The 14474-nt window shown below is 38.3% G+C and overlaps 1 protein-coding gene across 1 annotated transcript in view; it reads right to left on the reverse strand.

Annotated features, from left to right (window-relative positions):
- Positions 1 to 1479: 1479 nt before the first annotated feature.
- The window catches only part of dpr12 (defective proboscis extension response 12), a 126722-nt gene continuing 113727 nt past the window's right edge, over positions 1480 to 14474 (reverse strand). The window contains exons 3-7 of the mRNA XM_031981608.2: positions 13335 to 13522; positions 13096 to 13257; positions 11310 to 11444; positions 7065 to 7275; positions 1480 to 6545 (exon numbers count right to left, since the gene is read on the reverse strand). Coding sequence (XP_031837468.1) covers positions 6433 to 6545; positions 7065 to 7275; positions 11310 to 11444; positions 13096 to 13257; positions 13335 to 13522 — 809 coding nt within the window. The 3' untranslated portion in view covers positions 1480 to 6432. The remainder of the gene's footprint in view (positions 6546 to 7064; positions 7276 to 11309; positions 11445 to 13095; positions 13258 to 13334; positions 13523 to 14474) is intronic.

Here is a 14474-nt window from a genome sequence, read left to right on the forward strand (position 1 = left end):
TCTATTTTTGTCAAAGATTTCACCGTTTCGAGTGATTTCAATGCATCCTCCGTAATTCGTTGTAACGACTATAATTACAAGTGGAATGGTCACTGTTGTTTTTGTTATATACTTACAAGTTAATTTTGATTTGGACGACCAACTACTCGAGGAATAAATAAATCTTATAAGAATCGTTTCATTTGAACGTTTTTGAGCGTGGACATGTAGGTTTTGTTATTTTGAATTGGGAACCTATGCCTCGATATAATTAATTTAATTTGATTAATGGCATAATACTTGGTTCAGTCATAAATAACTTCCACTTTATTATTTTAGGTTTCATTGCATTGAAAATAATTGAAGATTTATTAAATGTTATTACATGCTTCTTATTAATAATGACAGATCGTGGATCGTCGAGCTTATTCTTTCCAATAAAGGTTTTATTCAACTACGATTAAATTGAATACTTTACAGGTTTTTGTCAAAATTTTTATTTTATCGTGTTCTGCACAGTCGAACATGCTATAAACTCATAAAATCTGTAGTCTAATCGTTACAATTTAACAGTCATCGTTAAACTTAAAAAATTGTATTGTTACTATCGTTTTATTAGAATTTTTGTGTTCCCGTCTTTAATGGCGGAAGTTATTTCTGACACAACCGAATATTTTGAGACATGCTTCCGTTGTTTCGTTTGTTGCAAAGACAGGTTTCAAACTCTACATATTGGACGTGACCACCAGGTTTCGGTGTACCCCACGATTTCCGTTCTGCGAAAGTGTTGAATCCGTGCAGCACTTATACATGAACCTTTTGATTACGGGTCGCCCGTAGTAACTCGTCACACTTAGAACGATAAAGTTGGTCTTCGAAAGTAGTCAGACTTATTATACATGCATGCAATCACGCATTCAGAATAATTATTCCACGCGGTTCGCCCTAAATCTTTTTTCGAACGGAAGTTAAAAAAATCATTCATCGCAAGCCGTTAACGACTCTCCATTCTAAATTATTCATCACAGTCTCCAGTGCATTTAACGATCACATCCTCGGAAGAGGCACGCTGTTCATAATAATTAGGCTGCGGAATTTATACGTCTGTAATCTATAACAGATGCAGCCGCCATTTGCATATTTCCATCATTTCGAATTTACGTCAGAGACATTTCCAGTCGTGTAACCACTGCGTGATTGTCGCGTACAATGGAAACCGTGCTAATTTATTCAGAACTAAAGTCGTTAATGCCCGACGAAGGAATTCGTGTTTTAATTTTGCATTTGATTTTAAAGGCGAATCGCGCATGATATATCCAAACCGAAAAACATCGTCGTCCAGACTATCAACGAGGATACAATCGTCGAGTGACCTGGGACTCGTTTCCTCCTTGTTTCCGTTTCTTTTCTTTCATTGCCCACGTGTTTCCCTTTTCTCCGTCCGGTCGAGAGTTCAAGAGCGGTGCGACGTGTGTGATGCGGACACTAAAGAACTCGGTATTTCAATTGTGGATTTTATTAAAATTCGGTTTCAACGTATGCGAATAAATGTTCGAAGTAAGACGCACAAAGGTTCATAAAAAAGCGGGCGAGAACGTTAAGTAACGTACAAAAGAAACTCGTTTTAACCATGGGGGCCGAGCGCTCGCGCGTCGCGCGAGTATGCTGCGTACTCGAAAAAAACGATTATGACAATAGGATAATAACAACGATAATAATAACCACAAAAATAAAAGAAACGAAAAAACGGAAAAAATAAAATCGAGACCTCCGATCGACGATGAGGAACCGATCGCGACTTTTATAAACTTCTTACGCAGTAGAACTTCGTACTTAAGGATTACGTCGGTTGTGATGATACAATTACGACATGCCGTAAATACACAGAGACCTTCTATGGTAGACACTATCGATGTCGAGACACGCGCGGCGAACGTGTAAAACGCGTCGCGCAGATCGAATTGTTCGTTTCGAGTAATAAAGACTTTTTATTACCTATTATCCTACTGATCTTACGTCTCTATCATCATTTGTTCTCTCTCGCATATATCCGGAAAGAGATCGTCGACGAATGCTCTCTTTCCTTTTCTCTCTCTCTCTCTCTCTTTCTCTCTCGCTCTCGCTCTCGCTCTCTCTCTCTCTCTCTCTCTCTCTCTCTCTCTCTCTCTCTCTCTCTCTCTCTCTCTCTCTCTCTTCCTCTCTTTCTTCCTCTCCCTCACTCTCTCGCTTTCTCCCTTTCTCTCTTTTTTTCATTATTCTCGTTTATCCGAGGAAAATCAAATAGTATCCCGTAGAAACATTTAATCCAACACTTCGTCCTCCACCTCGACGATTTGTTCCGACGCATACAATACCGTTTCTTTCGGTTAAAGTTACCCTAGTTTCGTAAGTTGAGATCAGAATTATTAAATGACTACGATTGACTACCATTTTCATTCTTTCTTTTCTTCCTCTTTAGTTTCTTTCTTTCTTTCCTTCTTCCTTTCTTTCGTTTTTTTCTTCTTTAAAAGGTCTATATTTATGGAGTACCTCGATATTGCGTGACTAAAATTCGTTCGAGGGAGGGTTGGAGGGTGATGAGGGTGGCGGTGGTAAACGCAGGTGAAAATCAAGATGGGGGTATCATGGCGGATAACGTATTGCCGTAAATGAATCGTAGAGTGAGGGTGGTGAGTGAATGAATCGATCGGAATAAGCCTAAGAGTCGTGGCTCCTTTTATTACGCTTTTTGTTTCTCTTTTTTTCGTTTCTTCTTATCTTTCTCCACCTTCTTCTTTTTCTTCTTTTTTTTCTTCTTTTGCTCCTTCTACCGTGCACCTTCCCCCCGGTTTCATCGTACACTCTTTCACCTCTATTTGATCGATAACAGTGGCACGCGACGATCTTCGCGCGAATTCGTGTCCGCGAGCGCGGAGCACGAAGCTCCGGCGTGTTCACCAAAGGAACAAAGAGCAACTTTTCACTGACGCCTTTTGTTCTAGCGAAGTAGAGTGCAGCCTCGAATGTTCGGACGTTCCGTTGCTCGAACGGAGCGTTCTCCTGGCAACAGATATTTCCCCTTGTCGCAAATGTAACCGGTGTTTACATGCGTAATCCGTATTTTTCCGTGTTCCACTGAACGGAATGCGATCACAAAACGTATGGTAAGAAACGATCGTTTAATACAATTATTTATATAAGGATTTACATGATTTACACAATTTACAGAATTCAAACAAACTGACGGTTTTCTTGATCCCCATTTAAACGAATGAAATTTAGTACGACGAAAATAAACGTAATTTAATGTTAAGGTTCATTCCATGTTTTTTTGTCGGTTCGTTTGTTTTTTTCCCTTCTTTTCGTTGAAAGGAAAAGCAAGTAATTATGCAAGAAAAAGTTTCCCGATGTTCCTTTGATAAGTTAGATATACATGGTTCAAGATTGGCGCGCGCGCATCCGTGAACTCCAACTAATATACACAGACTTATCTCGAAGAATTGTAAAATCTTGCTTCGCCTCGACGAGCGTCCGTGAAACGCTCGTTACGCAAAACGGTCTCGCTACGTCAACCGACACGGCAGTTTGTTGCTTTCTTTTTTGTTTCTCGCTTCCACCTGGACACCTATTAAACGCGAATAATAAATAAGTACAATATATTGGTTACTTGATCCCTTTTGAAACCTTTCGTCTGCATTCGCCGTTCGAGATCTTTTAACGTCCTGACGATGCGATGGAGTATTCTCGTGCTATTTTTAAAAAATAACATGGCAGTGTTAACATAATCTCGATATGTAATGTTGTTCGGTGTAGATTCCGAAAGAATGCGTTCCGTTTCAATGCAGACGAAATGTCGACGAGTACGCAACGATTCCTACGGGATGATAAAAGTCAGTGTAATGGTAAAACCATGCGAAACGATTCGGAATGTGCCCATTGTCACCCTCGACTTTTCTTTTTTTGTTTTTTTAAACGAAGAATAAAGGTTTCGTTCGTTGAATTTTACAAAATTTCTGTCGATTGAGATATGTTTTTGAAATTTGATTATTTTCCTTAGAAAAGAGACAATTGTTCTCCTCCTGATGGCTCTCAGTCTTTTTCATTCCATAAGGTGTACCAATTTGTAATTCATTATTTCTTTCCTTAATTAAATATCTCCTAAAGAAAAATATTTTGTTGATCCTCGATTGGAATACAATATTTTTGGCACTGATAAAGTGAATTTCTCCAACATATAATACAATCAATATTGTTTGATATAAATTTAAAGAAATTAGATATCCTTCTTAATTTATATATAATTTATATATTATATATAATTAAATATTCAAGAAATAATTGATTCCTTATTGGTACACCTAATGCACTTGTCTCTCGATTTAAGTGCACGATACATTCCACGCAAATTTGTTTTACTCGGTATAGCAGAGAGTATGAATAAATTCAGAAAGATAAACAAAAATGAGTATCAGAACAAACATGTTCATACATGCGATATACAAGCTTGAAACATGTTCAGATTTCGGAACAAATAAAATAATCCATAAAAATATTTCATAAATAAACCTTTCGTTGAAAATATCCTATCACAGTAACAAAACTACCGTCAACAGTAATTAAAAATAAACCTTATAATATACTTGTCATTCAGAAACATACTATACTATAAAAACTAAGATACTGAGGAGAAGCTCTAAATTTGTTAGTTGTGTACTCACATACGAGAAACGAGCATTCGTTAACCTTGCAAAACAAGAATCACACGTAAAATGTGCTACGTAAATCGAGGTACCGTTGTGCATCAGCTTTCGCGACAATGGTCGTATTTTCCAGTGAATCTGGGGAGGAATAAGAAAGTGCACGCGCTGGATATTGATTGCGGCGTGGTCGCGTTTGCATGTACGGTAACGCGATCGTCGATAAAATGAAATTGAAACGAGGTAAGTGGTGATTAATTATACGAAAACCGGCGCGGGAACGAAGGTCGTAGGGCCGAGGGTGATTAAAGGGTGGCTCGAGGTCTCGTAAATTCGACGCGATGCCCGACAACACGGTATCAATTTCGAAAAGTTTCCTGTTCACGCACGACCCCGGTGTCTGCTCGGCGTATCCGCGGCGATCAGGTCGAAAACGCCGCGAAACTTGCGGGGAACTGCCACGACGTGGAATTGTTACTCATTTTGACGACGGCTGAATGGATCTCGAGAACTCGTTGTGAAGTTGCGAGGAGAACGAATCGAGCGGAGAAATGTGAAACCAAATTGACATCGGACAGATGTTACGGGAGGAAACAATTCGTTTCGTGAAACTTTCGGCCGAGAAACGATTTGCCGCCGGTTCATTTTCTAAAGTGTAATGGCTCGACATGACCTCTCGAGGGAAAAGAAATTTCGTAATAATATCTCAGTGCCGATAATGCTTGTACTTCTTTACAAGAGGCTGAAACGAGAATTGATAGAAGTGTTGACAGAAAGTACTTAATCGTACGAATTAATAAAATCGTTCTAGAAATTGTTTGTACGCGCGATAAACGTGAAATATGTTGTTTTAATAATAATAATAGCCCTAGAGACGAATGAGAATTTTTCTTTGTATTTGGAAAATGAGCGAATACATATATTTTTATGTTACCATCTTCCTTAAACTTTACCTATGCAATATTCCACTTAAAATTTCCTTATGAATATTTAGTTCGTTGGATCAAACACTTTTTGCCAAGAATAACGAGGTCATCGCGCGCGACACAATGTTTCTGTTTATTGCTTCTGATTACGCGGCAATTGGCCTAGCGAAGCCATGACTCTCTATATTACAAGGTTGATCCGCGTTTCATGTAACTCAGTCACGTGTAGCGATTACGAGAGAATTATGTTTCCGTCCGAAGAGGGAGGAAAAGTAACAGTTACCTCTACCATTACCAAAATGATCACCGCGGTTAGATAACTTTGATTGCTCGAGGTTTTGATGTGGGCCGCGCCGAAGGAAATGGACATGGCCGCAAGTGGAATCGAAGAAAGTCGGCAAGGAAGGAAGAGAGAAAGAGAGTAATTGCAATTATCCGCGAACGTTTTAACAATTTCGGTCGCACGCGAGTTACGGTGCACGCGTGTTCTACCATGGCAGAATCTCGTACGGGGAAATCGTTCAGCCGGCGGCAACCTCGGCGATGAAATCAAGAACGGGGTAGACGAAATGGGATACGCAGGAGGGAGGGTGCGCAGTGATGATGGAAGAAATTAAATTGGGGAAAGGATCGTGATGAGAATGGGGGATAGAACGCTAAGAGAAAGATACAGGGATAGAAAGAATATTGAAAAGAACCAGAGAAACAAGAAATTGCATGGCATGAGGATGTTCAGCGCGAAGGGAAAGAAGGAGAGTGAATAGAGGGATAAAATCGCGGAATAGTAGCCTATCTATCACAAACGGAAGTAACGGTATAATAATAATTATGGACATATCGAAGAGAAACGCTTATCGCGTTAAAACGGCGTCTATCGCAATGGTGACAATTAGTACTAGCAATTCACTGAAATTTTTCCCCGCAGCCGATGTCTTGCGGCGCTGTATGGCTGCCATTTTGTCACCTGAAACAAATTCGACAATTTTCGTTGAGAAACAACATATCAGCAAATTTATCGCCTGTATACTAAGTTCAATTCACAGAAAAAGAAAGAGTTTTATGAAAATAACCATATTTTCAGTTAAAGCATTTTTAGAATATTTTCTTTTTGGCACTTTGTTAAGAACAATACAAAGTCATTGTACTAGTTTTAACTGGTTTCACTAGTTATTAAACATGTGTGATTTATATATGAATTATGGAATTGGGAACATATTATTACTAGACCTACCGCGCCCGTCAAGGTGGCGGACTTCAATTTTCTTTTAACTTTTCGTTTAACTTGAATAATGTAATGAATGTATGGAGAAATCGGAAAAATCTATTGTTACAATTTTTATAAGGATTGCATGTTAATCGTATCAAATGCATTAAATCTAGTGTTAAATGTCTGAATGACGCGATAATTGTTTTCATCGGAGTTGCAATGAAAAATGGATCCATCAGATTGATGAAAAAATGCGAAGAACGTCAAAATGCCTACCTTCCGTGACAAAAACAAAGATGGACGCCGGCTTGGTATTTGAGGCGCTGCACGTATAATTGCCTGTGTCCGATTCCACCGCTTGGCGAATCGACAATCGACTTTGAGTCGAAGTGGCGTCCGTTTGTACGGTTACGCTGCCTCGCGTGGTGTCGAAACTTATCATCCGGTTATTGTGATACCAGAATACATACTGCGGCGGTGTTGGACTCTGGAATTAATGAAAGCAGACGTCCCTTTACAGGCGTTCATAAAATGTCGTTATATTATTCCCTAATTTTTACATTAGAAAATATTTCATTTCCTATTGTCTAAAAAATTACTTAAAAAATTACCTACTCTTCTATTTCTTTCCTTAATATTAGATTTACAATTTTGATTGACGTATTTACAAGATTATCTAAATTGTCTACCTTCAAATCTGCAACTACTAAAATCTAAATGAACGAACATCAGTCTTTGTAGTGTTAGAAAGGAAATTCAGTGTTAAATTAATAAATCAAAATTTTCTATATATTTGATTATCTGGAACATTTTAATATCGGATACGTGTTAGTAGCTAAGTTAACTTAAAGAATAATTTGCATTGCTTAGCTTAGATGAAAGAGGGGAAGGATTTGAAGGTGGAAGTATCCTTTCCAAATGATCGTAGTAAGCGGATAAACAATAGTAATTATCATTGTTGTATTCGATATTCAATCTAGAATGTTCTTCAAAGTGCAACTGGGATAATTATTGCGAGTGATCGATCGGTGTCAATATAGCAATAGTGTAGCAGCCCTTTTTTCCCTCCGATACACCCACTTTTTTTCATTTTTCATCGCAGCAACTTTTTTTTTACTCTGTTAGCCGTTCGAACAATGCGGGAGAGAGAGAAAGAGAGAACAAAAAAGGGGGGAAGAGAAGTTATTGTCTAGCGCGACAATTTTCAGCGTGTCTGGTGTCTAAATCGAATGCATTTCTCTGACGGGAACGAGTGTGCGACTCGGGCGAAGTGGATGAAGTGAAATGGGACGTCGAAGTCAGCCGTTTGTTCTGAATTCCGTTGAACGTGAGTAGATCTCTCCTTCACTTCGTTTCAGCAATATGCAGCTGAAATATCCCGCCGCCAAGAAAAATCGTTCTTTGCGATCGACCTTCGAGTCGTTATTGGAGACGTTGCTTCAGAACCCTTTAACACTAGACAACTGAACTTGAATCAGGGTTACTCTGTAACTATGTAACCGTTCTACTCATGGATTTTTATTTATTTCAAACAAAGTAGCATAACTGAAGAGATGTGTTGTTTGTTTTTTATAAAAATGTAGAAAATTGTTCAAAATTAATGTTTGCAATCTTAGCCGGTGGTGAAAGTGTGCTTTTTAATTCGTATTCGTGTAAGTGGCAGGAGTTGGTAGACTATTAGACAAATTTTCAGTTGTCTAGAATTAACGGCATTACTTGTGCAACCTTCATTAACCTTTTGTCCTATGATTTCTTCCGTAACCACGATAAACATAATTACTTTGTGATTAATAATTTATTGGAGAAAGAGATAAATGATAGGCATATTCTATACCCATGGTTGCTACAAAGTATAATAATCGAAGAAGTATCGAGTGATATTTATATTTGTCAAATTCCGTTTAAAATCTTTGCCACAAGTCAGACGCGTTATTATAAGACAAGGAGTTGAAAAATGTAAAGTTCTCTTTTGATTTTAAGGAGAACTACTCTCGAACGGATTCAAAGATTGACGTTTTCCTAGAAACACGGAAGATGTTCCTGATTTATTAAATGGCACTACGATAGTGGGTATAAGTTTCGTGCGAGGAATTTTAATCCAGATTTTCTGCACGGCGAAGGAAAATAGTATTCGTATCTTGCTCTCTCGGTTGACGATTATGCCCCTAATGTTTCCGGGCAGTATGAATTCCTCGTGTTTATCACTTGTTTTATTTAATCAAGCAGCTCGAAGGCAGAAGAAGAAAGGAACAAGAATATTGAAATTGAATACTTTGAAACATTCTTGTTTGTTCCGAGATTTCTTGCGGGGACTGGTTAAATTATTATTCCATTTATCCAAAAGCCTACGACGAGGATCTCGAAGATCGTTTCCCGCTTACCGTGATTTGTCTTTCAGAAACTTCATAAAGTCTCGCGCAGATGCCCGCGCAAGCTGATATTGCCGGTGCTTCCTTCAATTAATGTTATTTTATAATTTATATGGTTCCCTAACGTCGATCTTCCTCTATTTCTCATTTCGCATCGCGGTGAATAGGATCACGGGTCGCCCTTTGTCATTCCAGGAACTTCGAATACACAAAGTGCGAATTCCCTTCGTCGTGAATTTCTACGATTTCGCAACTGACACAACATCAAGAAAATTGTCCGGAATTCAATCCATTCGTATTCCCGTTCGTTATTCAAGAACAATTTATTACGTTCACCGTGGCTCTTGCTCCAACTATACGACGTAAACCAAACGAAAAAGGAATAGCAGAACTCTAATTACACAAATCGTGACCCACCGAAGTGTTTTGGAATTTTGACAACTGCATTGCTACGAAATTCAATTTACTGTCTATATCTTATTAGGTATTGTTTTCAAAACCTTTGCAATGTTACTACACTTAATAATTCTAAAATATTTGACAAAACGGATTCTTCAATCCTCTCTGTCAGGACTGTTTCCAATACGAATAATCACTGATACAAAAAGGAATCAGTAAACCGACAATGTTTCATCCTAAAAAAAATTCTTAATATCCACCTATCAAACGCTTAAATCTTCACACCCCGCTAAAAGCGTATCGAAATATGCGTGTAAATACCAGACGATCAATGCCGCTCATTAATAAGAAAACAATTGTATTCTTATATGATCGACAAAGGGGTCGTTCACCCCGCAGACCCGCAACCTCAGATTTTCCCCTGATTTTCCCCGTGTCACGGAAACGCTTACTCCGTTGACGGTCTAAGCATTATTAGTGGCCGGGGAGCACGTTATATAGATCGGCTTACGACGTTATTCAATATACTTATGAATACCGTATCTTCTTATACAGCTGGTAGTCGGAAGCCCCGTTGTTCGTAATACTATCAATTCGGCGGTCGGTTGAATTCCTGAGCCTGTTTTCGCGATATCGACGAGTGGGTCTCATTTTTCGTCATACATTAGACGTTTTTGAAATGGGTTTCCTTTTGCGACCGGCCACGCAGCTAGGCAAAAGAGATGTCGAGCAGTGGAAAAAGCGAAAGGGAAAGGATAGCGAAAAGAGAAAGAGAAAGAAAGAAAGACAGAGGAAAGGGGAGAAACGAGAGAGAAAGAGAAAGAGAGGAAAAAAGGAACGCCACACTTTATTTTCGTTTCCCGATAGTGTCGAGTTTGCAGCGGCAGCAATGCCGCTTTAATGCACTTCCACTCTTGTATTCGTGACTAAGCCGCGCCTATTCCACCAGAGGTTTTTCCGCCGTACGTTCGCGAAGGCGCATTGAATGTTCGCACGAACTGCAAGCTGTGCGTTTCTATGTACCTTCGTTAAGCGGATGGGCTCCGTGCCGCGTGGCTTTATTCCGCGACGTATGCACGACACGATTATTATGTATCAATGGGGGCGCACGCGTAAATAGACGGGATATTTATTGTGCACGATATAGAAATTCCTTCCGAGAAACGGCGTGTGATAAAAGATATCACCGCGCCGCGGAGCGTTCATTTTCGCTTTTTGAAGTTCGGTCGGGACGTATATTCGCGGTCGGAGTAGATTTCTCGATTTACGAGGGGTTTCAATGGAGACTGGTATTTATTGTGCGCCGCCGTAGAAATCTTCGGTCTTTAAATGCTGCTGGTTTACACGGTACACCGCGGGAGATTATTTTTCGCGTTGGTCTAGTGTACCATTCGGTTTGAGGTGAACTCGAATTGCTTAGAACGTTCGAGGCATATTGAATGATTTTGTTACATTGTTCTTTTTATTGTTTCATTGTACTAATTGTAAAGATTGTACTAAACTAATTTGTCAAAAACGGAGGACTATTGTTAAAAAAGCCATGAGAGTTTTGAGCTATGTACTATAACATGCATAGGATTTTATTCAAAAACAGATTTTTATGTCTGGCCCTCTCCTTGTAAGAGTGAAATGGGTTTCTAACATTTATTTTTATTTACAGCATTTCTTTTTGCTCTTAAATGCATTGGTTTGTGAGAGTAATAAAGTAAATGTAACAAATTGCAAGTATTGGATGATCGAGAAGGTTTCTTACCTTTTCTATCATGCATACGAGATTTATTATGGATCCTACGTCGACGTGATGTTCGCCGCTCCCTAATATAAATGCTTCTGGTATTACTATGTTTAGATTGACAAAGTGTGATAATATCCCTGTACTCCTTGAGACCTGTAAGCAAACACAAACGACGCATAGTTTTGTGATAAATTTGTTGAATGCCTGCATCGATCGAGTGAACATTGAAACAGAAATTCGTTGGCAACTGGAAATATTTTTATTGAATTATAGTTGGAAAATATTATTATTGAAGTTCCATAAAATTCGGTAAATGTCATTTTAATATTTTTCTAACTAATTATCGAAACAGTGATAAAAGCTATGTGCCTTCTCGTAAAAAATACTTCCGAAGAACCGTTGATAAAATATCTTCCAAAAGAGTAACAGTTTCGATTAAAACAAAATAAAATAAGTGAGGCTTCTCAAACAAACCGTAACAATATATCCCGCGTCACGCAATCGTGGGCGCAATTGAAACAATGAGTTTTACGATTACGGACCCGCGGTGTTCATTCCTAACTGCCGGACGGCACTAAATTTAAAAGTACAAATTTTTAAATGCGCCTGAGTCGCGATCATTTGAAAACCATAAAGCAAACGGGAAGGTATAAAGTGTCGATATTACCAGCCAGTGGTACAAAATAACTTCCTAACGATCATAATCTGACATTTTTTACTGCCTCCGTTACGAGCCACGTCCAAACTCACCCCCTTCACCCTCTATTTCCTCGGCGAACGAACGCACGTGTACACTTATCCACAAAAATATTTAAAATCGATATATTTCTAACAGAAATGGACATTTCAGACGTGTCTTATTTGATTTCAGTAACCCAAGCATCATGCACATAGAAATCTGAAGATCTTGAGTACAACATTTCTATTATAAGTATATTAAATATGAATCCTTTGAGCTTTGATATCTAAAAGCCAAAAGTGTGAAGAAATAATTTTATTATTCAAAAAACGAGAGACTGACATGTGTATTTTTCTTTTAGTGTTTAAGACTTCAATGGATAATTTAGTTTTTTATGAAAAGAAATGTTAGAAGTTTGAGATAATCCCGTTCGCAAGGAGTTAGTAAAAAATGGTTGACCGTTAAGGGTTAAAATTGTGTTGGATAATGTCATCTCAAATATCTAAACATCAGTCATTCTACAGGAATGATATCCATAAATTACCATCATGTCGAGAAGAGGTAATTGTAGTAATGATGGAAATGATATTGTTCAGTAAATATTAATAAACGTATTGATAATGTATAATTTTAATTCAAAAACTGACAGAATTTTTCAGTCAACTTAATATATAACACACCAAACATTTTGAACTTATATTTTGTTGCTTTATTACTTTTTTTATTGTTAACACGTTGAATGCCATAGGGGTAACCGGTGATCCTCAACCAAATAGAATTACCACTGTTCACTCAATTAAACGATGATTATTTGGAAGCATTTCTATATTATAAATAATGCTATAATTCCATCTAATCAAATGATTTAATATTATACTTTCTCTATTCTGTGTATTTTGTTCTATGAAATCGTGCGGCGTTCAACGTGTTAAGGACTATTATGTTAATTAAATAACCGAACAGTGCAAGATTATAATGTAGAAATTATAAAAAGAATAGTAGTCGTCAGCTCATGGACTAAACCGACACAAGACGCTGCATGGCCAGGGTTAAATACTTTCGTGGATCAGTGTGCCTACTCCGAGAGTTTACAACTGCAATTAGTCACGGTATTAGCGGAATTACCTGACACTCGTACGTTCCATTATCTCTTTCTTGAACGTATTTGATTTGCAGAGTCCAATCGTCCGAGCCCTCGGGGTGCAACACCTGAAACCGCTCATCGTTCGTGTACGTGAACATCGAGCTGGTCAGAATGTGGAAGTCACGCCGCCGTATCCAGGATATCTGAAACAGCCGCGCAATCGTTAATCAGCTTCCTTGCGGTCCGCAGGAAACCGCTGCCGAAACGAGCGTGTTCTTACCTCGGCGTCGGATACCGTTCTTTCCGCCAAATTGCGAACTTTGCAATGCAAAAAGGCGGTGCCGCCCAACTGCACCGTGACGTTGGACACGGTGTTGTTGTCGTTTGCCTCGTTCACTCTTTGCAGCTCGTCGAAATTGCTGAACCATAGCGCCTTCCAATCTGACGATATGTAAGGTACGCGGCGGTCTGAAACAGTTCGAGAATTGGTTGGTGAGAACGCAGTTTGTTAAAAATTTCGTTTTATATTTCGCTCGTGATCGGGGAATTTCGAGATACTCGAAATAATGTGAAATAACATATCGAATGGTAGTTCATTTATTTTGAATCACGTGTAGTCTGAAGTAAATTATTTTTGTTATTATGGTTTCTTGGTTCGTAAATTCTTTTCTCAGTTAACCTTCGTTAGCCAGAAATGTTTAAGGCAATTAGTGAGATTGAATTTTTTTATTTTATAGTTGAGATTATTAAAGAAAGTAGGTATTGTTTTTGTGTAAATGATATAGGAATAATTCCTGTTTAAATATTATTTCATGCGATCGATACAGTGTCGCGTATTTTAAATATTATTCGTTATGTTTTTCCTGTAAATTTCAGCCAGTCCTGATTTTGAATAGCGTCGAAGATTGTGAGACGCTATTCAGCCTTGGTAAGGTCTATAGAAGCTCTAGGTCAACTCTAGCAGCTATAAAAGAGGGTGCATGAAGCCAAACATACTTTGCAGTGAGCGACGGCTGATGACTAGAGGATCTTTATGCAAAATCTAAATTTCTTCAAGCAATTTGAAGAAACAGAAGTTGAATAGTAATTTATTTCTCCTTTTAAGAGCTTCAATAAATTGGAAGTGCAATAACAGTATTCTTAAATTCTTTCCAAGCTCTCCTTATTTTTCGACGTCGAACAGTAATGAATGCACACTGGATTTATATGCAAAGACAGATTTTAGTCAATTATTTCAAGAAAACTGAATAACCTCATTATCAAATAGAAAGCTTATTTTACACTCACGTTCTTAGACTCATCAAATTACATATTTCTTTTTCCATTAAAAAGATTCAGGAAAACAATGACGAGGCTACAATATCGAGGTTATAGTATTCCCCTCCATAACGTCGCGTTCTTGCCATTACTCCTTCTTTGA

The sequence above is a fragment of the Nomia melanderi genome, chromosome 2, assembly GCF_051020985.1.
Source record: "Nomia melanderi isolate GNS246 chromosome 2, iyNomMela1, whole genome shotgun sequence".
NCBI classification, from domain to species: domain Eukaryota; kingdom Metazoa; phylum Arthropoda; class Insecta; order Hymenoptera; family Halictidae; genus Nomia; species Nomia melanderi.